Consider the following 24,768-nt stretch of genomic DNA (forward strand, 5'->3'; position numbering starts at 1 on the left):
TGGAATTTATTAATATCCCACAGAGTAGGAAAACATTTTACTTTTACTCAGCAAAATATAAAGGCTGTTATAAATTATAGACAGAGACACTTAGAAAGCTTATAGCTTCAGCTTTACAACCTCAACCCCAGGTTGAAAGTAAACACAGACACACAAAAACTCACCAGTTCAGATCTCAAAAAGCTGTTCTTCCCAGTGGGCACAACATTCTTAATCAATCTGAGCTCAAAAAGGACAAATGAAAAGACTAAAAACCTGGATTCTTTGTCATCTCACTTCTAATAGAGACTAGATAGCCATCATTCAACAGGTATCACCAAATGGTTAGGCCATAAAACCAAATTCTCAATCATTGCTACCAATGCAGAGTAACTTAGCTATGCATAAATCAGAAACAAAAACAAATTTTTTAAAAAAAATCAGTAAAAAGAAAAAACAGACAGTGGTTAGTTCTGTAACTGCTTTGGATTTACTCTAAGAGCCAATAGAAGATATTCCTGGGTTTAAACAACACATGAGGTACACTTCCTTAGCCATAAAGTTTGGCTCCATCACATGAGTTCACTTGAGCATCTCTGTGGAAACTTGAGATTTCCTACGTCAAAGTATAATTTTCAAAAACAGAAAACCATGTCTCCTGTGCAAATATAAAATGAACATTTGTCAAAGTTTTATTCAACTCGTTAATTAATGAGCGAACAAGTAAGATGCTAAAACCAATTCTAAGAGTACATGAGAAAGTAGACATATATTCATTTTAAAAATTAGGGTAGGATTGCAGAGTTAGATGCAAAACTGTTTAATATCTTACAGAACAATAAGTCATAACGTGTGGGGTTATCTGGTGTATCAGATAGAAATTATTGCATATCTGCCAGACAAAAATCTACCTGTTACCCCCCCCCCCCGCCCCTACAGAATTATAAAATAGCCCAGTCAACATAAAGTCAAGCTCAGCAAAGCTATGAAAGAACACCTTGGCAAATAAATTCTTGCCTATTTCTAAGTTTTGTATAATTTTTCTCATACTAGTGAGATATTGCAAATATTGCATGAGACATACTTATACTAGAAATTTATTCATTTATCTGCAATTCATTTTTAACTGGGAATCCTGTATTTATCTTTTAACCCTAATAACAAGTTAACAAAAGCTTTACCTACTCTGCACAGTTCCATTGCCAACAACGTATCTCTTAAATTTGTGCCTGGCTTCATATTCTTGCCTAGATAATAAATATTAAGCGGTATTTCTACAGCGCTTCTATTCTTTATATTTACCACTGGGGGGCGCATATAACTCACAGTCTACCGATGCCACGTGGTGAAGAGCGTTTCAACACCCCATCCACTAGGGGACCGTTCAGGAACCTCTCAGATTTCACAACCAGGCTCTGCTCACGTGCTCACTAATCACTTGTGCGCACGCGTACAACTTTTCCCAGTCCCGATCCGAACTGCACAGGCGTAAGAGAGTGAGCGCGCAGGCGTAAGAGAGTGAGCGCGCAGGCGTAAGAGAGTGAGCGCGCAGGCGTAGGTGAGCGAGCGCGCAGGCGTAGGAGAGTGAGCACGCAGGCGTAAGAGAGGAGAGAGCGCGCAGGCGTAAGAGAGGAGTGAGCGCGCAGGCGTAGGAGAGTGAGCGCGCAGGCGTAAGAGAGGAGTGAGCGCGCAGGCGTAAGAGGGTGAACGCGCAGGCGTAAGAGTGAGCGCGCAGACGCCATTGGTAGGACTCGCGGAAAAGGGAAAGGGAGCGGGTGGAGCCGTTAGGAGCTCAGACGTGCTGGGGCTGTGGACTGGGAGCCGGTAGAACGCTTTCCGGGCTGCGCCTCCTGCGTATTTGATGCTACGTGGAGATGCCCAGCCGAGGTGCGCGACCCGAGGACGGCTGCGGGCTGGTCCCTACCGACAACTCGACGCAGCACAAGGAAGATCTCAGCAGCAAGGTGAGTGTGGGACGAGGTGACAAGGCCCCCAGGCTCGGGACGGGGCGCCGCTCGCCCCCCAGAGAAGATCCACGGCGGCGGCGTGGTCCAGTCTCGGCTTTGTCCTGCTGCTTTGACAGCTACAGTTAAAGGGAGACCTTGAAACTTGCCCCAATATTAGACTCATATGGCAGTAGGGCGGGGGTTTAGTTGTTTTGTTTTTCAAATTATGAATTTTTTAAAGTTTTATTTTTAAAAATTATCGTACAGTAAAATTTGACCCTTTTTTCTTTTCTCTAAATTTAACACATGTGTAAATTTGTGTGGCCACCACCACAATTGGTATACAGAACAGTTCATGACCGCAGAAGACTCCCATTATAGCTGTGACCTCCCCAACCCAGAACCTCGGGCAACCCCTGATCTGTTCTGCATCACGACAGTTTTATCCTTTCCAGAACATCATGTAGATGAAATCATAGCGTATACGTCTCTTACTCAGCATAATGTCTTTGAGATTCATAGTTGCTTTTTTTCTTAAAAAAAAAAAAAACAGGTACAAAGTTTATTATTACAGACAGAGCACGACAACAAGTTGGGAGAGCACACAGAGAAACGGTTTAGTTAACACAGAGGCAAGGCAGAGATATACACCCGGAGAGCAATGGTGTGGATGTCGCCCCCTAATGAGGAGGAGCGCAGTAAAGAGGTGATGAAGTCGTTTATATAGGGCAGTTCTTCCAGGTCTTTGTTTACTTTTGGCCCATTATTTGGTTTCTTTTTCCACACTTGATCTGCCCTAGGATCTTCCCCAACATGCGTGCGCAACTTTTTTCCAAGATGGATTACAGCCCAGAGGCCTATGGGACGGCCATCACATGTTATGGGGTGGTGCCCTCTCCTTTTTGACCCCCAAGGAGCCTTTCTGCGCATGTGCAATGTTTCCCTTGCCCCAAGGATGGGAAATATATGACCTCTTGATCTTTTCACAGGGTTTAGTCCTACTCTGTCCCTGCCATAAAAATGTCCAATGTCTGGTTATTGACTCTATTTCTGTTGCTGGTTTTTATATCGAGGTACAGATCTCAAAATATAGACAAGAGTCCGGTCATAAATATGTAGTTCTGGAGCCCGTTTTTCTCTTGCTTCAGGAAATGTAAACAGGGAGCTGGTAATCAATGTCCGGTCTGGAGCCCATCTTCTTCTCACCCCAGGAAGTGTGAACAGGAGGCCAGTTGTAAATGTTTAGCCTGGAGCTCATCTATGTCCTGCCTCAAATCCCCCCGAGAGATGTGAACCCCAATAAATCTTTATTGGGAGGATGAAGGGCAAAGGTCTGTCTTCTGCAGCTTCTTCATGCTGGCATGGGGCTCGTAGACCCTACCTAGTTGGGGTAACTGAGCTCTCGTCCTGTCTCATTAAGGGGCCCAGGGTGACTTCTGTTGTTATTCCAAGGAGTGGCTGGAATCTTCATCTCTGTCATCTTGTCTGGGAAACTGTGTGTCCTTAGAAAGAACAAACTAGACAAGTAAATTAATAAAAGGCAGGGGCCAAAGATCAGTAAAAGAATTATTGTAACCAGGGGCCCAAGCAGGAGTAAGAACCAGGTTACATTTGATAGCATTACTTTAACTGTAGTCCAGGTAGTGTTAGTGCTTGGGTTACCCTGTCCAAAGGAATGAAGCCATTGAGCACGGTCATATAACTTTTTGATGTCTTTTTCTACTAACCCAGTGTTATTGACATAGGTGTGACATACCTAGTTAGAAGTAGTTGGAGGAGTTACAACCTGAACGTTAATAGACAAAATAGGTCTCATTTCTTTTCAGGAGATAAAGCCTGAAACCCAGTCTGGACCTGACGCTTTGGGGTGACTTGTAGCCAGGTAGCCAGTTGTCTAGTTTCATTTAAGTAGGTTTTAACTTTTAATGTGGTATTAACACATAGATAACAGGTGCTATTGGTCTGAAAATTTTCTCCTTAATAGCCAAAGCAGATGTTACCATTAATGATGTTAGTGTTTTCCTAGGTATGAAAAGATGTAAGAATTTGGGCTCATAAAATCTTTTTCTGAAAATATCTGACTATCTGAAGGGCTGTCCTACCAGTTTTTCCCAGGGCACAGAGTGCCTCATTTCTTTTTCTTTTTTTAAAAAAAAAATTTTTTATTTATTTATGTATTTAGGGCTGTGTTGGGTCTTCGTTGCTGCACGTGGGCTTTCTCTAGTTGCAGCGAGCAGGGGCTGCTCTTCATTGCGGTGCACAGACTTCTCACTGCAGTGGCTTCTCGTTGCAGAGCATGGACTCTAGGCTCCTGGGCTTCAGTAGTTGCAGCATGCAGGCTCAGTAGTTGTGGCTCGTGGGCTCTAGAACTCAAGCTCAGTAGTTGTGGAGCATGGGTTTAGTTGCTACGCGGCATGTGGGATCTTCCAAACCAGGGGTTGAACCCGTGTCCCCTGCATTGGCAAGCGGATTCTTTTTTTTTTTTGCGGTACGTGGACCTCTCACTGCTGTGGTCTCTCCCGTTGCGGAGCACAGGCTCTGGACGCGCAGGCTCAGCGGCCATGGCTCACGGGTCCAGCTGCTCCGCGGCACGTGGGATCTTCCCGGACCGGGGCACGAGCCCGTGTCCCCTGCATCGGCAGGCGGACTCTCAACCACTGCGCCACCAAGGAAGCCCTGGCAGGCGGATTCTTAACCACTGCGCCACCAGGGAAGTCCCCCAGAGTGCCTCATTTCTGATCTCCACCCTGAACTCCTTTCAGGGGGTGTTGAAGGTCAGCAGCTGCAGTGGCCATGATTTAGTCCTTGTAGAGGTAGATGGCAAGGGTCAGTTACCAGTCGGCAGGGCCCCTTCATGGTCATAAGTTTAACCATGGTTTGGGGGGCATTTCATGACCATTCGTCCCACAGTGCTAGGAATGCTCATTCCCGGGTCTGGCAAAGATTTCGTTGACAGGCCACTCAATGTGGTGTTACTGGACTAGGCCCTGTTAACAGTAGCCAAAAACCTCTGGACCACCTGTCTTACTAATCCCTTATGGTCCAGGTAAATATTCCCTCTTGTTGCTTCTTCCCATATTTGGAGTTACACTATTACAGTCATTGATCTCATATGGAACTATATGTATCATCGTTTTATCAGAGGCTCAGTCACACATTTGGTAATGTAATAAGCAACAATTTTGTAAAACAGGCAATATAGAAAACAATATAGCTAGCAGTGCTAGTAAGGTCATAAGAAAGAATTGAAGTCAAGAACTTCCATTAGGTGTTGCCCAGTATATACCCAGGTTATCTGACTTAGTCTGTTCTGTACCAATCCTTATCTTTCAGGAAAATTATATATTGGCATTGTTCATAAGGCATTTGCCCCAATATTTTAGTGTAACTAGACTGATTATCCTTAGTATGATTTAATTGTTCCCAGCGTAGAGGAGCTGATAATGCTGCTGGGAACCTAAGAGTTTCCAGTCTCAGGAGGGAGCAGGTAGAGAGAAAGATAAATGTTTTAATTTTACCCACAGGTGTAAATTACCAAATTGTTGTAAACCATAAATAACTTGAGGAGAAGAGCTTCTTTATATCTTCAACTCCCAGGTGTCAGCACCATCTGATCTCAGAGAGGCAGCAGTGAGTGATGCCATGAAGCAAGATCTTAATTCCCTGCCCAGGAATTGAACCTGGGTAGCCTGGATGAAAACCAGGAATCCTAGCCACCACAATCCCTGGCTCTTGCCCCCAGTGAAAAATGCATTTCTCACGGAGGCAAAACTGTAAAAATAGGTACAAAGTTTATTATTAGAGACATAGCACAACAAGTGGGAGAGCACACAGAGAAAGTTTGTTTAGTTAAGATAGAAGCAAGGCAGAGATGCTCACCCAGAGAGAAAGGGTGTGGGCATCCTCCCTAAAGAGGAGGAGCCTGGTTTGATTTTTTTCTATGTACTCTTTTAATACTTTTAGAAATACTGCTCACCTTAGATCTGCTGCTTGTATTCTCTGTCTCAGAAAATGTCACCACCATCCATCCAGTTGTCCATGCCAGTAACATGGGAGCCAATCTTTATGTACATCAGGAAGTCCTATCAGTTTTATTTTTGAGGCCCATCTGAAATATGTACCTTTATCACCGTGTACACTCTTAACCATCCTAAACCAGCCACTATCATCTACCGAAGGGAATCCTACAAAGGTTTCCTAACTGGCCTCTCCTCATCCATTGTTACCTTCTTCCAGTAGGTCCTTCACTTTAGCCAGAGCTACGTTCCCAAAACAGGTATCTGATTATCAGTCCTCTGCTCCTCCCCCTCAGAAGAGAGCCAGTATAATATAAATCTTAACTGCCATAAGCAGGAAAAAAAAAGCCTTTAAAAATAAATTTGAGATGAGCATGGCTATAGCCTTTGAGGTAGTAGATGTCCTAGATAATACTTTGGTTCTGTCCCAAACTGACAGTGGCATCTTGGGCAAGTCTCTAATCCCTCTATCACAGTTTCCTTGTCTGAAGTACTAAAGTATACCTGCCATTCCTAAAATGAATGGGAAAGTGCTGTTCAAACATAAGCATCCAGGAGGTTGTACAAATTCAATCTTGGAATTCAACTCAATCTCTAGTCAGTTACTACAGTGACTGTCAGCTGGAGAGCAGAAGGGCACACATCTGTGAGGAATGAAGTTTCAAACCACACACAGCCCACTCTGATTACTACCATAGCATGCCACCTATACTGATGTATGACAGATCCTTGAGGCTGCCGAGGTAGGCCAAAATTATAAAATATGCTTTTAGAGGCCTAGTGATACTATGTAATCAGTCATGTTCACAATATAGCTACCATTACTGAAAAGAGTTTAAAAGAAACTTAGTTTCCATTTAGTTGAGCCCTCTTCTACTAAAAAAAAGTGAGACCTAGTTCAACAGTGCCAGCCCTGTGCTAACCTTTGAGATGTAAAGCAAAGATGGAAAGTGATGGGTCGTACTACCCCAGGTAGGGCACTTACTGCTACTTGCTTCCTCTGAATGTCTGGCTGTACCATTTAGTACATAAATCATGAAAAGCATGGGAATGGGGGGGGAGTAACCTACTCTTCATTCCATTTGGTTTTTTTTTTTTAAAGCTAAAATATAATTTAAAAGAAATCATTGAAAAAACTGCTATTACCTTTGGATTTTGGTGCATACTGTCTTTTATTTTTTTTTTTGGTACGTTCTCTATTTTAAATAAAAGATGTAAATCTTACTTAGTAACTATGGCTCTTGCCTGAATATGAATGCTGGTTACCAACACCCTGTCTGGGCTCAGTGAGCCGTCTAACACTTCATAAGTCTAATCACTGTTTCTTCCCTCAGCTTTCCCCTACCTGCACTTCCACACAGCTGCTGTTGAAATGAATCTATATATTCACAGACTGCCCATTTGGACAATCAGTACTTTTCCCATGTCTTTAATTTTAAAGGGCCCTTATTGAGCATACTTTGATAACCTCTGATTTAAGAATGTTTTCTTATTTTAATAGATTAAAGAACAAAAAATTGTTGTGGATGAACTTTCTAACCTGAAGAAGAACAGGGTGAGTTATTAGAGTTATTCCGAACAGTATGTGGGAGGGTTTGATTATATCTTATTAACTATATACAAAAGTTATAAGAACTACATATAAGATTTATATTAAAATTTACAAGGTTTCAGCATGTTTTTAGTTAAATTGCAAAAGTGAAGTGTCCATGAGTTTTTAATATATATCATATATAGGTGTCTACATATTAACCATAGCTGTTGATAATCTTTTCCCCATCATATGCAATTGACATTACCTTTGAACCAAATGATACTAATTGTACTATGTTACCTTGCAGCCATGGTCACTAATGGTATTTATTTTATACTTGAATTGGTGTTTTCTTTTGAAATAAATGAACTTTAAATCTATTGAAAAGAGTAGAAACTATTTAGGTGAATGTGAATAATTGTTTAAAAAAAAAAAGTAAATGCTTCCCCTTCCTCCCCCCCAACACCCCAGGTTTTTAACTCAATGCTTCCAAATCTTTAGCCTGGTTATTTAACTCCATTTCCATTAATGTAGTCACAAACAAGCAAGCTACTGTTTCATGGGTCATTATACTACCAAAACATATATTTTAAAGTTAAATGATTTGAGCCCTTTAAAGCATTGTAGAGATTACCTGATAACTGACATGTTAGACATTTCTGATACAGGTATGGTACAATTGATACAAACTTTCTAGAGGGCAAATTGGCATAATGTATCAAAGTCTTAAAGCTGTGTAACACTTTGATCCAGCTGTTCTATTTATAGGAGTTGATACCTAGGAAAGTATCATGAGAGTGCAAAAAAATTTAGGTACAAAGACATTCATCTCAACGTTGATTTATAATGGTGAAAAGTTGGTAACACTTAAATGACCAAATAAACTGAAATATTACTAAAGAAAAATGGTGTTATAGTATATGCAGAGAAAAAAGAGTTTTACCTCAGTGTTAATGGTAGCAATTTCTAGATAGTTGGATAATGGGTGAGTTCTGTTTGTTTATCTGTATTTGCTAAGGTATTGTTCTGAACATGTTAGTGAAGTACAAGAATAAGCAATAATAGGGTTCAGAGTTTTGACATCTCCTTTTTAGAATAAATCATGATATTAGCCTAAATTATGTTTTGCAGAAAGTATATAGGCAGCAACAGAACAGCGACATATTCTTTCTTGCAGACCGAACAGAAATGCTTTCTGAAAGCAAAAGTAAGTTTTTTTGGTACATTATATAGAAACACACAGAAATTCTTTTGTGGGGTTTCTGTAGAAATTCATGATGGTGCCTCAATTATACTGTCTACATCTGAATGTTTAAACATATATCTGTCTATGTCAATGTTTAAACATATATCTAAAGATGGGATGGTGGTATACCTGTTAATAAAATTAATGCAATAGTTTGGTTTTTTTCAAGTTAGCCTTCCAAGGATGAGTCAGCAGTAAAAATAAAATTAAATAATATAAGATGTGTTAGGAAACGATAATAATTAACGTAAGTTTTAGAGTTTTAGACAGATCTAGGCATGACATTGTTCTACCACTTTTCTACCTTTGTGATTTTGAGTGAATCACTTTGAGCCTCCAAAGTCTTACGGGATTTAAATAAAATGATATGTATATTTAATGTGCATAGCCCCATGCCTAGGTCAAAATAAGTGTTTAACAAACAAACGAGTTCCCGAAATACTAAACATTCTTCATTAGAAGCCTGTTTAAATTATTATTCAAACTAACATGGTACATATACTCATGTTTTGATCTTGGAAAATAACCTGTTTTGCCCTTTGAATTACTAGGTAAAGGTTCAAGAATTTTTATTTCACTTAGTATGTCTTCTCCCTTCCCCCACAGATATATTGGATGAGCTGAGGAAAGAATACCAAGAAATAGAAAACTCAGAGAAGACCAAAATCAAGAAATAGTCAACTTGATTTTACATAGCAATGTGTGGCATTTGTTGTGCAGTAAGCTTTTCTGTTGAGCATTTCAACAAAGATTTGAAAGAGGATTTACTGTGTAATCTTAAACGGCGGGGACCCAATAGTAGTAAACAGTTGTTAAAGTCTAATATTAACTACCAGTGTTTATTTTCTGGTCATGTCCTTCACTTAAGAGGTGTGTTGACTGCCCAGCCTGTTGAAGATGAAAGAGGCAATGTATTCCTGTGGAATGGAGAAGTCTTCAGTGGAATAAAGGTTGAAGCTGAAGAGAATGATACCCAAATAATGTTTAATTATCTTTCCTCTTGTAAGAATGAATCTGATATTTTGTCACTCTTCTCAAAAGTCCAGGGTCCTTGGTCTTTTATATATTATCAAGCATCTAGTCATTCTTTGTGGTTTGGTAGGGATTTTTTTGGTCGTCGTAGCTTGCTTTGGCATTTTAGTAGTTTGGGCAAGAGTTTCTGCCTCTCTTCAATTGGTGCCCAAACATCTGGAGTGGCCAATCAGTGGCAAGAAGTTCCAGCATCTGGAATTTTCAGAATTGATCTAAAGTCTACTTCCATTTCCAAATCTGTTGTTTTAAAATTGTATCCTTGGAAATATAACTCTAGGGAGGATGTTATCAAAGAATGTGTTAATAGCCTAACTCAAATTTCAGCAGATTTGCCAGCATTTGTATCAGTGGCAGCAAATGAAGCCAAACTGTATCTTAAAGTACCTGTTGTCCCTTTAAATATGATTTTGCCACAAGCCACATTTGAGATCCATTGCAGTAGCATTTCCAGCATCCCACCGTCAAGAGAGACCCTTCAGGTCTTTCTTACTGATGGACACATGAAGAAAGTAGTTCAGCAGTTCATTGATGTCCTGAGTATCGCAGTCAAGAGACGTGTCTTGTGTTTACCTAGGGATGAAAAACTGACACAAAGTGAAGTTTTGAATACTAGTAATAGGAAAGCAAATGTTGCAATCCTATTTTCTGGGGGAATTGATTCCATGGTTATCGCAGCACTTGCTGACCGTCATATTCCTTTAGATGAACCAATTGATCTTCTTAATGTGGCTTTCATGACTAAAGAAAAGACTGTACCAGCTGGTTTTAACAAAAAAAGGAGAAAAGAGAAAAATAATTGTGAAAAACGCTCTGAAGAATCCTCTAAAAATGTCACTGCTGCTGCTGCTGCTAATCCTGGTGAACAATTCAACGTACCAGATCGAATCACAGGAAGAGCAGGGCTAAAGGAACTACAAGCTGCCAACCCTTCCCGGATTTGGAATTTTGTTGAAATTAATGTTTCTCTGGAAGAACTGCAAGGATTAAGACGAACTCGAATATCCCACTTAATTCAGCCCTTGGATACAGTGTTGGATGACAGCATTGGCTGTGCAGTCTGGTTTGCTTCTGGAGGAGTTGGTTGGTTAGTGACCCAAGATGAAGCAAAACCGTATCAGAGTAGTGCAAAGGTATGACATGGTATTTCTCCTCAGGATTTCTGAGACCTAACTTTGACCCTTAAAGCTTTTAGCATTTAAGTTGCAAGAATATAGCGTATTTCAGTTGCATTTAAACTACAACACAAAATATATGAGTTTGTAAAAATTGGGCCTATTTTACTGTTTTATGACTTTGCCTTATGGCTTTTCTCTGAAAACGTTATCTTTGGGGTTATCATTTTTTAAGCTTGACTTTTATCTTAGTTATTTTCCTTACTTTATAGTAGATAACATTTTTTATATGGATTTCTTTAAACCTTTATAGGTAGTTCTAACTGGAATTGGTGCAGATGAGCAGCTCGCAGGTTATTCTCGTCATCGTGTCCGCTTCCAGACACACGGGCTGGAAGGACTGAATAAGGAAATCGAGATGGAACTAGGTCGAATTTCTTCTAGAAATCTTGGTCGTGATGACAGAGTTATTGGTGATCATGGAAAAGAAGCAAGGTAATTCCTATTATCTATCTGAGGGTTTTTGGGTAATCTTGTAAAGACAATAGACTGTAAAAAGAGATTTTTAGGTTCCTTTTTCTTTGGAGACTTGTTCAAATGAATAACAGTAGCAGCAGTATCTTGGCTTTATATTACAAACACAGTCGGTCAGAAGCAAAGCTGGAGAAGAGCCAGAGGAACAGTTTTTCCAGAACTCATTCTGCAAGAAATGGCTTTTCAGTAATTTTCAAATATGATACAATTACATGATTGCTTTTAAGACCACAGTGAAAGACTGTTAAACTTGAGGTAATGAAATACTGAGAGAAGGTGTTTAAGGGGCTTCGTTTTGTTTCAGATGTTTGCTTTCCTCCCAATAAGGGCATAGTCCTACTCCCAAGCTTTCTCCTCCAGTGTTACAGAGCCTGACTTTGTCTCTACAGACATTTCTGTATGTGCAGGCATACCTGGAGATATTGCAGATTCAGTTCCAGATCACTGCAAAAAAGCAAGTCATGTGAATTTTTTGGTTTCCCAGTGCATACAAAAGCTATGTTCACACTGTACTGGAGTCTGTTAAGTATGCAGCAACATTAATGTCTAAAAAAAAAGTATATACCTTAATTTTAAAATACAAAACAAAAAGCAATCACAAGGTAATATCAGAGATCACTGATCACATATCACCATAACAAATATAATAATGAAAATTTTGAAATATTGCGAGCATTTCCGAAATGTAACACAGAAACGTGAAATGAGCAAATGCTGTTGGGAAAATGGCACCACCGGTAGACTGCTCATCGCAGGGTTGCCACAAACTTTCAATTTGTAAAAAAGAAAAAAAAAAAAATAACGCAGTATCTATGAAGCACAATAAAACAAGGTGTGCCTGTATAGATCCATACTGGTTTAAATGGTGGTTCCAGTACTGGATTCTCCTCTGTCATACGTTTTTTGAACACAGTTTAGTCATATGTTGCAGATTACCTAAAAGTTTCAGAGATCAAGCCACTATCATGTGTATATTCTTTTTTAATCTTAGGGGTTTGTGTTTACCTATAACATATTTCTTTTTGTTTGTTTTAATAAATTTTATTTATTTATTTATTTATTTTTGGCTGAGTTGGGTCTTTGTTGCTGCATGCGCGCAGGCTTTCTCTAGTTGCGGCCAGCGGGGGCTACTCTTCGTTGCGGTGCGTGGGCTTCTCATTGCAGTGGCTTCTCTTGTTGCGGACCACAGGCTCTAGGCGCGCAGGCTTCAGTAGTTGTGGCACGCGGGCTCAGTAGTTGTGGCTCGCAGGCTCTAGAGCACAGGCTCAGTAGTTGTGGTGCATGGGCTTAGTTGCTCCGTAGCATGTGGGATCTTCCGGGACCAGGGCTCGAATCCATGTCCCCAGCATTGACAGGCGGATTCTTAACCACTGTGCCACCAGGGAAGCCCCCATAACATATTTCTTATGATAGTAAACAAGTGCTTGAATACAACTTTTGAAAGCATTCAGGATAAAAGAAAATGTTTCATTTAATTATAAAAAGAAATTTGTTCAAGTAGGTTAATTTATTAAGTGATGGTTTTATTACAAGGGTATGAGCATGCAAGAACAAGGAGTCCAAATAAGCTTCGTGGGAATTGGAGCATCATAATACACGAACTCTGAGACTTCGTTGTTTCTTGTCTCTACCTTGTCATTCATTTTTTTCTTTAATAGTAGTTATACTTTTTATTTTAGATTTCCTTTCCTGGATGAAAATGTTGTCTCCTTTCTAAATTCCCTACCGGTTTGGGAAAAGGCAAACTTGACTTTATCCCGTGGAATTGGTGAAAAACTAATTTTGCGTCTCGCAGCAGTGGAACTTGGTCTAACAACCTCTGCTCTTCTGCCGAAACGGGCCATGCAATTTGGATCCAGAATTGCAAAAATGGAAAAGAATAATGAAAAAGCATCTGATAAATGTGGAAGGCTCCAAGTCATTTCCTTAGAAAACCTTTCTATTGAAAAAGAGATCAAAACGTAATATTTCACAGTGTAACAGCATTTGCTGAATGATAATTTAAAAAAATACTCTGCTGCTTTATTATTGTATAATGTGGCTGTAAAATTCATTTTGTGAATTTTTACTTTGTAGCATAATACAACCAATTTAATCAAATTGATACTCCAGAGAAAGAGATTATACTTGAAAGAACAACCTGGATATTTTAAACTGTGGTGTTAACATTGTTTTGAACTCTTACATGGTAATTTCCCACCAGCAACACTAAAAGAAGGCAGCTTTTATTGACTCTTCATGGTAGCTATATCCAGAAATAAATCAATTTGTTACTGTTGTTATTTAATAGGTAAGAGAACTAAGGTTTAGAGAAGCTAAACAATTTGCTTGAGGTTCACACTCCTGAGAGACAGGTGGTACATCTCTTTAGGTAGTGCACTGTCCTGCTCTGAGAACTTCTGAATACTATTTTAAATATTCTCCTGTCCCACAGATCTCTAACCTCCCTCTCTTTTCCCCATTCTCAGCTCACGACCTCAGCTTTTCGCAGAAAAATCAAAGTCATCTAGCTAAGAATTGCTTAGCTTTCCAACACTAAAAGTTCTAACTTACCTGTGTGCACTCATCCTTTTCTTCCTTCTTGGCTTTAGAAAGAAATATATGCATCCATCCATCAAAAAGGCTGTGCCTCCACCTCTTCTTTGTATCCCAACCCTTCCTGCCTTTCAGGAACCTTACACTCATCTCTCTAGTATCTTCAGCCTCTTCTGTATAGTATCCTTTGTATAATCATTTAAAACGTTCTAGTCTGTACCAATTTAAAATGCACATCCCTGGTCCTAAGTCTTCCTGTATATACCTTCTCTCGCCTCCCACCCACACTCATCCTTTCCACCTTGTCACTCACCTTCACTCCAACCTGACATCCACCCACAGTATTCATCAGTTGTGACCACCGTAACGCAAGATCACATTTGGGATCTATCCCCAATTAGGGCTGACACCCTTTCTGGATCTGGACATACTTTGATTCTTTTAATTATAGTGGGAAAGCAATTTTAGGAATTTACATACATTGCTCATACTTCATAAGTGCAAACATGCAGCTCTCTTAAAGAAGGCAGTGATTTTTTGACGTCTCGATCTGGGAGAGCAATCACAAATTTATTAATATTCACTACCTTCACAGCAGCTAAGATAGTGACATGGTTGGAATAAGAGAAATTCTGCCTTCAAACAGTGACCAGGACCCTCCCTGTTGCTAAATTCAGGGAAAAGCTTCAGTTCTCATCTCCCTTGACCTAGAGCAGTATCCAGTGAAGTTGGCCATTCTCTTCTCTTGGCTTCTATGACCAATCTTGGCTTTCCTCCTGCTCTCCTGACTGCTTGCTTTTTGTATTCTTTCCTGCCTCCACCCTCTCCACCTGACTTTTACATATTAGATTTCTCAGGTCTCCATCCTGGGTTCTCAATTATCTGTTCTCTCCCGTGGTGATTTCAGCCACTCCCCTGGCTTCATTTACCCTAAGCCTGCCGGAATGTATACATCTAACCCAAGCTGCCATTTTTAGCTAAGACCTATATATCTAAGCCACATCTGACATCTCTACTTGGTTCTCTCACAGGTACAACTGAACTCTTAATCTTGCCCTGATCCCCCATAGCTCCTGACAGAAGTTTAGGTGTCACCTAGATGACCACCTTCTTTTTAAACTCTGCCACTATTCGATCTGTTCCCAGTAGGCCATCTCATTATTTCTCAAACCCATCCACAGCCCTCCATCACCGCCACCACCACCACTCAAGCCTGCACCTGCCCTCTACCGCTATCAATCTAGCGTAAACTCTTAGAATAAAGTTCAAAATCTTTAACTCAGCAGCCTGCATAGTCTGGCTGTCACCAACCTCCTCATCCTATTTTTGTGCCCACATCTCTCTAGTTCTCTGTAGTTTCGTTCAGTTTCTCAAAAATTTCAACTTTCTCCTCAGCTTAGTTCTTCATCACCTGTTATTCCCTATTCCTGGAAAGCTACTTCTCCAGCTCTCTGCTTGGATAGCTCTTTCTCATCTATCAGGCTCAGCTTAAAAGATCATCACTTCCTCAGGGCAGCCTTTCCCATGAAGGTTAGCTTTCCTTCATGTGCTGTCATTACATCTTACATTATGGTACTGTTTAAATGCAGCTGTATGATTATCTGTGTAACTGTAAGCTCCTTGGGGTTTTACAGCTGCCCTTTTCCGGCGTCCCCAGCGCCTGGCGCATAACAAGCGTTCCATACATATTTGTTGAGTAAAAGAATGTTGATGGAGGTGGGATTCTAACATAGGGCTACTTCAGAGCCTGGGGCCCTCGCCTCCGCCGCTCTGTTTCTGTGCTTTCTCGTAGACAAATAGTGAAAGTAGGAAATGACAGAGATTCACGGTTCCCAGAGCCCCAGTCCGGACTGAATTCTAAAGGGGAGGGGTGGGGGTGGAGTGGGGCACCTGCCTTGGAGGAATCTAAGCCGCCGCGAGCATCCCTGGCACCGGTGGGAGGCCCCGCCCTCGGAAGCACAGGAGCGCCCCCTCGCGGCGCGGCCCCGCTGTCCCAGGCCCCGGGTACCAACGGCTTCGGCCCGCGCCGGGGCAGCGGGACTTAAGCAAAGGCCCGGGCTCCCAGGAGAGCCTGGAGGCCGCGCGGGGCGAGCAGGCCTCCCAGGCCCTCGGCTCCGGAGAGCCCCTCCCAGTCCTCCCTGCAGCGGCTACCCTCGCCCTCGCCCACGCAGGGCTCCTGACGTTGGCTTCGGGCCCGAGACCAGTCATTCAAAACGACCACTGTCCTCGGCCCCGGGAATACTCCAAAGACCGGCATGGACGCAGCTCTCCTCTCCTGAACAAGCAAACTATCATCTCAAGAGTTGGTTTCTTCCCTTTCCTTGTCCCTTCCCTTTTCCGGTGTCCAGTGGGCATAGGTCTTGAACTTGAGGATGGACAGACCTGGGATGGTTCTGATTCGGAAGGTGTGAAACCTCAGGCCCATCCTGTAACCTTCCTAGTCTCGTTTCTGCGTCTATAAAGTGGGGCTCCCAGCGCCTCTCTCGCTGAGCAGCATCTGACTTTTTCAGAAACAGAAACTCTCTGGCTCCACTCCAACCAACTGGATCGGAAACTCTAGGGTAGGATCCAGCAATCTGTCATAACAAGCCGCAGATGATTTCAGCACAGGCTAGATTTTGAGAACCACTATACAGAGGGGCCAATTAAATGAAATCAATATTGTGTATAAAGAGCTGGGCAAATAGTAGATGCTCAATAAATAGTGGTTATGGAAAACCACACAAAAAAGGAAAAGCCCAAGCATAGATAAAAGAACAGATTGGTGGTTGCCAGAGGCAGGGGGTGAGGTGGGCAAAATGGGTGAAGGGGGTCAAAAGGTACAAACTTCAGTTATAAGCAAGTCCTGGGGATGTGATGTATAGCATGGCAACTATAGTTGATAATAAAATCTTGAAAGTTCTCATCACAAGAAAAAAAATTCTGTAACTATGTATGGTGATGGATGTTAACTACATTTATTATGGTGATCATTTCAAAATATATACATATATCAAATTATGTTGTACACCTGAAACAAATATAGTGTATGTCATTAAAAATTTTTTCTAATTGAAAATTTTTAATTGAAAAAGAATTTTTAGTTGAAAAAATATAGTGGTTGACCATGAAACAATTAACGTGATAAAGATGAAAGGTACAGATTTATTTCTTGAGAAATTCAGTTTCATTACCATGGTAAATTTTATTGTTTGTCTTTTCCTTTATATTCATTGCAGAAACTTCAAAAAGGACACACTAGAATTAATTAGAAATGTTAAGATTGCCCAAAAAAGGATCACCTAGATTTGATCAAATTCAAGATGAAGAAACTTACCTGGAGAATTTAGCAGTACAGAGAAATGCTTCTGCTTTTTTTGAAAAATATGATCGGAGTGAAGTTCAAGAGTTGCTGACTACTGCACTAGTTAGCTGGTTGTCTGCCAAAGAAGATGTCTGCTCTCAACTAGACATCCCGTATGGAATTATGAGTCAAATAAATAATGTAGCCTTCTCCACTGCAATCCTACTAACTCCTGTAGACCCTACTGCCCTCTTAGACTACAGAGAAGTCCATCAAATCATAAGGGAATTGGCTGTTGGAATTTATTGCTTAAATCAAATTCCTTCAATCAGTTTAGAAGCTAATTATGATCAGAGTTCTTCTTGTCAATTACCTCCAGCTTATTATGATACCAGAATTGGGCAAATTCTGATCAATATTGACTACATGTTGAAAGCACTATGGCATGGAATATATATGCCCAAAGAAAAACGAGCTAGATTCTCTGAATTGTGGCGTACCATCATGGACATTGATCCAGATGGGAAGCCTCAAACAAATAGAGATATTTTTGCAGAGTTTAGTTCAGCAGGTAAGAGCATTTAATTTGTTTTATTTTTATTAGAAGGCTTTTTTTTAATTTAAAAGTAATTTATCTGTGACTCAGTTTTATGTATTTAGCCATGTTTCTTGAAAGAGATTTTTTTGAATTACAAAGAATCTTATCTTTTCAATAATTAATAATTAATTTTTTTCAATGTCACCTTCTGAAGCTTGGTTAGGACCTGAACCACAGAAGTGTTCATTTGCTATTTACTGTATCTGTGGCTAGACTTCTGTGAAGTTCAAATGCCTGGAAATAAGATTTGCTTGATGACACTAAGGCAGCCTGACTCACCTGCTATGGGTTGGGTTTCCAGATGTGTTTCAGGCTCTGTAGCTTTTGTGTGTACCAGCAAGCAGTACCATCTCTTGGAGATGGTACCTCTGTGTCTCAAAGACAGTTTAGATAGCTAATAGCTCTCATTTCTATGCAAGGTAATCAACTTCTGTTGAGAGCAGACTCCAAGAGTATTGAGTATTGGCAGAAATTCTCCTGCTCTGGGTGAGAATTAGTCTGTGGTGTTGATGGAATCAACAAATGTCACTGGATGGGTGCAGAGTACCTACGATTGGAGGATCACTGGTTTCTAAAAGATTATAGCTGTAACTGGAACCGAAAAATCTCTTCTTGTTGTTCAGGTCCTTGGGGTGATTAGGGTGAAGTAATGCAAAATGCTGCCAGTAATGTCTAGTAAGTTCCATTAATTTCTGCATTCCCTTGACTGGTCTGGTAGTTCCCCTTAAAGGGTACTGATACTTTGGCACATGCAGATGCATTGTTGAAGAGAATATGGCATGGTCAAAGTCTTAAAAACATTTGTTAGTGTTCAACCAGAAGTGCTATCATTTCTGGTAGTTTAGGTCCTCCAAGGCTAGTTGAGCTCACATAAATAAAGTGTATCTAAATTAAGGTGTCATTTTGACATCAAAGATGATAGAGTAGTTGATGACTCTTCTATCCTGGAAGTTGTCTAGTAATCTATATTCACTACTCACTGGAAGACAGTAGGGAATATGGCACAAGCCAGATAATGTTTCTGCCTACTTGCATTGGCCAAGATGTGTCTATAAACTAAGCTACACCATTTGCCCTTCTTGATTGAGATGATGCCAGGATCTTTGTGAAGATCTGAGCTCCATGGAGGTCAAGGATCAGCACAATTGGATGGTGGGTTTTAACAACATTAGAGCTTTGACAATCCTGACAAAAATTGGGTTTGCTTTTCTTCCCTTTTTACAAAGATTACTTTGAGACTCTCATCAGAAAGGAGGTGGGACTAACGAACCATCATTCCAATCTGGCATGTGTCAAGCAAAGCAAAAGGCAGAGCTGACAGATTGGTAAAGAAACAGTGAGCCCTTTTTAGATCCAGATATCTGGGTGGAAACTCCATTATACAAGTCAAATTCTGGAGAGTAATCAGGGTTAGAGGTGCACGTTGAGGACTCAGTCATTCATATGTTAAAGTCACGAGAGCCTTTGGATCATCCAGTGAGAGCATCAATAGTAAGAGAGATGGCCAGGACAGGAGGGAGCACGTGTCCTGTTTTGTATCTACGGACAAAGGGCTCCTACTTAGTTGATGATAAAATCAGTTATATCAAGCAACTTTGTGGCCCAACATCTGGTCTATTGAATCTAGCTGTCTATCATATCTGAGGCCACCCTGTATGAGTGGTGCCTCACAGTGGTGCTCCTGGTTGAGATCAGAGACACATAGAAACATTCTAATCAAGCTGTAGGTGGAGTTGGGGAGCACCCAGAGACTAAAGTTGTCTGTCTTCCATGGCTTACGTTTTCAGGGGTGATATTCAAAATAATTAACCACCAGCACAGCATGAGCACTGACCAGTCAGAACAGACATCAGCAGTAGTGCTGGAACAGGATCTCAGAGACCTCCTCCTTGTCATTTGTACCCTTTGCTGGATCATGGAGCTTTCTAGGCTGTCCCAGGGAAGGGAGGCATTCACAGAGCTCAGGGCTATAGCAATTTAATTTACCACACAATATGGAAGATTTCAATATTTTAACAATGTGGCCATATTGATATGTAACTAAATATCAGTCCCAGACATTTCGTCTTAATTCTCCTTTTCTGGATGGGAATTTATGTCTTGACTATTATGAATCTACCACTAAAATATCTCAAAATCATCCACTTTGCTTCATCTCAACTACAACATCCTGATACAGAACACTCTTTTCTCTAGCCTTACATACTGCAACTGCCTTCTGGCTGCTCTCTCTGTCTATAATCCCTTTTTCACTGAACATGAATGAGGCTGGAAACCTTTCAGAGCCAGTCACTCTACCACCATGTGCCTTGGGAAAAGTGCTGTGTATGTTACACTAAAGCGCTTTGTAATATTGGCTGCCGGACAATCAAAGAAGAGCATCATATGGCGGTAGATATTTTTTTCTCCCTCCCTCACACTTCAGGAGTCTGCTGAAGAACCAGCAGCATCAATGTGCTTCAGGCACTGTAACAAAGGTATAGTGCAAACAATTGTAAATGACTAAGCAGCACATGCTCAAGGTGTGCTGGAACAGAGTTTTCAGGGGGAAACTCCCAGAGGCAGCAGCAGGAATAGGTACAGGTTCCCCATCATGTACCACATCTGGAGCATCACTGTGAAATCCTGCAGGGCCAAGCATCAGATTCCGGGAAAGGGACCTGGACTCTTAGAAGGTGGGGCTTTTATGCTGCATGCTTAAGGATATACAGGGTCAGACACCAACATACAAGTGCAAAGTGTATTAGCCTAGGTTACCCCCCAAATTAGGGCCTGAAATGAGGGCTTAAGTCGGAGTAGTTTATGTGAAATGACTCCAGGGAACAGGAGTGAGGGACAGGAAAAGCGAATAGAAAAAGAGGAGTCATCAACCCAAGGATAATGCTGTTGAGCTTGCATCACTTGAATAATTAGGGACGGTTTTGCTGGGACTCTCTGGGGAGTCACATAGAATACGCTTCAGGATTGTCAGCCCGAAGGATGGAAGAGGAGAGCATGTTTTCCCTGATTTATCTCCTTCATTAGTCAAAGGTTCCATGAGAGTTAACTCCCTCACGCAGATTTGTTCATCCGTCAGAATGGTGGAGTGGGTTCCGTCGGGAGTCCAACACAGCAGTGGCAGAGAAACCCCAGGGCAAAAGTAAGGGCCATGTGGTGCAGTCAGGTTACATCTCTGTGGAGCTGGTCCATGCAATGACAGCTAGAGTGAAAAATACTGTCTGGGAGGAAGTGACGTAGGGAACAAAAGGTGTCTGATACAGAGTGTGACTCATGGAAATTTGGCTCTAACCCTGTGCTCTCAGCTTAGTCCTTGTAGTTGCCGCTGTATGATGGCAAGATAGTGGCGAGACTTGCTATTTCATCTTTCACGTTTGGGGAAACAGCACCTCCTCTCTTGACTTCCAGACTGGGTTCAAACCTTGCAACTGACCATGTGATTGCCTTAAACACTGTGCTACAGTGAATTTCCGAGGAACTCTGCGGGACGCCAACTATTTTTTGGGGAGGGAAGACTGCTGGGAGTCACTGAGGCCAAGTTAAACTTCACCTCTTTAATACCTTGGCACTGTATAAAACCACCGGCAAACACCACCTTTAAAAAATGGTAGGGTAGCAACAGCAGTGGAAAATAGAGCACTCCAAAAATCTGGTCATAGTATCCAGTTTGCTGAGAAGGGATACTCATTAGGGCAGGTCTCTTGATCTGATGACCTTATTTAAAAGCAAAAGCTGGTAAACTGAAATGGTTACTTTTTTTATGCCTCTGCTCATTCCTTGTCCTTTACCTGGAATGCCTTCTCTCTTACCCCACTCTTCTGCATTCTTCCCCAGGTTATTGCTACTCATTTTTCGAGACCTGATTCAGACACAGCCTCCTCTATTCTGTACACATTGTACCATTTTGTATTGAAATTATTGGTTTCATTTCTGTCTTCCTTAATAGATTTTCTGTGCTTGAGAGCTTGAGAATACAGAAAAGTATGCCTTTTTTGCCTTTAAATTCTCATCATATCTACAGTGCTTGGCATGTAGTAAATTTCAATACATGTAGAAATTAAATGGTTAACAGTGTAAGAGAAAAGGAATTGAAGGAAACTCTCGGGTTTTTAGTTTGAGGAACTGATAAATAGTGCTTTTAACTGTGATAGGGAATGAAAGAAAAGCAGATTTGGGGGAGAGGAAAGGTGAATTTTGTTCGGGAGTGCCCCTAGGACATTCAAGTAAAGATATGTATTAGGCATGGCGAAAGAATCTGGAGTAAAACCAGGGCAGGAGAGAATGGTAAAAGAAATTAGCATAGAGGTTAAAACGAATGAATCTTGTATTTCTCCCCTCCCCCCCTTCCAAATTTAGTTATATCCAATTTTTAGTTAAGTCCTCTCTCATTTTTTTACTACATAATGACTTTGTACATATCTTCCCAGTTGATTTGCATACCATGCTATGATCACATTTCCTTTCATTAATAACTTAATTTTTTTGTGACATGAACAATTGTGCATTCTTTAAGAAATTCGCTTAGTTTTCCATTGTACATGTCAATTCAACCCCCAAGTTTTGAACAGAAATATCGAGCTCCTCTCAGTGAAGTGAAATATCAAGTGGTGCAGCAGTTCCATTTTCTCCTTAGAGATGTCTCTCTCCACACTTTCACCCTCCTACTCCCACCTGAGCCGGTAGATTATTTTCTCTAGGCACTTTACTGCTCTTCAAAATCCATCCTCCCATTCTCCATCCTCCGTCCGCCCCTACTGCACCTCCCTGCCCCTGCCAGTCTCGGCCTTTCACCCGAGAGGCCTTCCTCACCAGTCTGGTGATCCTTGCTGTTTGTTCCATCCTGGTTGAGGGGTGAGGCAGGAGCCCGCTTGCTGACTAGTACACCACACTGTAGAGTGATTAGGAGGAGACCTTGTTGTTTCACTGGGGAGACTTTCCCCAAATGCCGTATTTGTAGGTCTCTTCTCTTTGATTGGTCTGTTTCCTCCTATATCCTGCTTGGAGGGGGCAGTGAGTCTGGAGCCAGAGGAGGGGAATGGTCTGTGGAGCTCCTCATTCCCTTCCAGTTTTTCAGCCCTTCTGCCCTTCTGGGGTGAGAACTGACTTGCTGCATTTTGGCTCCCATCCACTCAAGCCACAAAGTTTTAGAGGAATCAACAGTGCTCTAGCTTGTATTTAAATCTATTTTAACTGTCAGAAACACTTAATTTCTTTTTAATCTCAATAATTTATCTTACTATTTTGCGAAAGGGAGATGACTCATAGTGGCCATCTTAAAAATCCAAGATAATTCTTACTTTTTTAATATGTAGATTTGAGGAAGAAAAAAGGAAAAAGAAAGGGGGGGAGGCACATTGATGAATTATTTACACTTTAAGGCACATATGTTACAAACAAACTCCACATTTTCTACGAAGTCTTATTTTACGGTTCTAAGCCATTTTCTCAAGCTTTGATTAAGGTTGTAAATATCTTAAAAAGGACAATTTGACAACAAGAAACAACAATTTCATCATAAATGGGAAGAAAATGTAATATAGAAATTGTCATTCATAATATAGAGTAAAATCAGGTTTCAGTTCTTGTTTCATCATGATTAGTTGGTAGGAAAGTTATTTATTGTATATGTTTAGCTTCTGTTATCATCAAAAAGAAGAAATATGTAATATAGGACCTGAAAAAGCAAATATACCTTATGCCCAAGTAAGAAGCTGATTCTCTGCTTAAAGGAAGATCACATTTCTTGTTGTTCTTCCATATTTTCTTTGATTAAAGATGGGACTTATGTTATGTTTCCATGGTGTTGTATTTCTCCAAAGAGAATGAAAATCAATTCTTTTTAATTCCGCAAGCTTCCATCTTTCTTTACTCTGCTTACCATGTATCTGTCTGCTTTTATTCTTTGACAATTTTACTGGCATTTCATTATCCCTTTGCTGTCATTTTGGTAGAATTTCAAGATGAAACCCTGTCTTCAATCTACTCTGTTTATCCAGAAACCAAGTAAGAAACTTTCACAATCTAAAATCTTTCTTTTTTAATGTGAAGGCTTGATAGATATTACAAAGGATCCAGACTTTGATGGCATCTATGATGAAGACATGAATGAAGATCCAACATATAATCCCAATAGTCCTGAAGAAAAAGCTGTATTTATGAAATATGCTGAAAATATTCTACTAAAGTTGACATTCAGTACCACACAAGTTCAACAGTGTGAAAATGTTTTCATATTTGAAACAGCCTATTGGCTTACTAATGCTGTAAAATATAATCAGGATTATCTTGACATTTGTACCTATCAGAGATTACAGCAAAGGTTGTATCTCCAAAAAAAGATTATTCAAAAACACTTTGAGAAGAAAACAGAAATCAGGAAAGGGATAGGATACCTAAAGTTAATATGTTTTCTGACTCCATTTCTGCTGAGTTTAAAAAAGAAGATGAAAGTTCCATATTTACGTAGTCTGCTTCAGCCTTTTTCAGGTAAGAGTATCACCAAAAATTATATACAAAATGTAGATATATATTGAACTTATATGTAAATTCAATTTTGTTTCTAGTATGTGGGTCCAAGCATGTAACCAAGCTGTAGCCTGTTAAAAATTAAAAGCAAAATGTAATGTCTCCAAAGTAATTAAAAATACTTGGTATATTCACACAGTACATGGTATATATTTATATCAATTATAAGGACTGTTGAAAGACTTAAAATGAGTTCTGAGAACATAGGGAAATATGCTGTGTTCATGATGGGACAACACTATATTATATCTCATTCAAATTATAAGTTCAGTGCACTTCTACTCAACATCCCTATTGTGTTTTTCATGAAAGTTTAGAAATTGATTCTGAGATTATTATGGAGCAGTAAAAGATCATGAATGGTCTTACATTTCTGAAAAAAAGATGAAAACATTAAAAACTTCAGTAATATATTGGTATTATAACAAAGA

At 40.5% G+C, this 24,768-nt stretch overlaps 3 protein-coding genes across 3 annotated transcripts in view; all 3 read left to right on the forward strand.

The window, feature by feature from the left end:
* Positions 1-1,566: 1,566 nt before the first annotated feature.
* On the forward strand, positions 1,567-9,416 carry ASDURF (ASNSD1 upstream open reading frame). The gene is made up of 4 exons (XM_059055277.2): positions 1,567-1,943; positions 7,443-7,496; positions 8,607-8,682; positions 9,328-9,416. Exons 1-4 carry the CDS (start codon positions 1,854-1,856, stop codon positions 9,396-9,398), a joined length of 291 nt encoding a protein of 96 aa, XP_058911260.1. The 5' UTR covers positions 1,567-1,853; the 3' UTR covers positions 9,399-9,416.
* Positions 9,417-9,419: 3 nt separating this feature from the next.
* ASNSD1 (asparagine synthetase domain containing 1) lies at positions 9,420-16,992 on the forward strand. The gene is made up of 3 exons (XM_059055269.2): positions 9,420-10,883; positions 11,179-11,360; positions 13,079-16,992. Exons 1-3 carry the CDS (start codon positions 9,420-9,422, stop codon positions 13,362-13,364), a joined length of 1,932 nt encoding a protein of 643 aa, XP_058911252.1. The 3' UTR covers positions 13,365-16,992.
* Positions 11,272-24,768, forward strand: part of ANKAR (ankyrin and armadillo repeat containing) — a 79,010-nt gene continuing 65,513 nt past the window's right edge. The window contains exons 1-3 of the mRNA XM_067026446.1: positions 11,272-11,360; positions 17,153-17,788; positions 23,861-24,298. Of these exons, the coding sequence (XP_066882547.1) occupies positions 17,188-17,788; positions 23,861-24,298 (1,039 nt within the window). The 5' untranslated portion in view covers positions 11,272-11,360; positions 17,153-17,187. The remainder of the gene's footprint in view (positions 11,361-17,152; positions 17,789-23,860; positions 24,299-24,768) is intronic.

This window comes from Kogia breviceps, chromosome 2, assembly GCF_026419965.1.
Source record: "Kogia breviceps isolate mKogBre1 chromosome 2, mKogBre1 haplotype 1, whole genome shotgun sequence".
Classification (NCBI taxonomy): Eukaryota; Metazoa; Chordata; class Mammalia; order Artiodactyla; family Physeteridae; genus Kogia; species Kogia breviceps.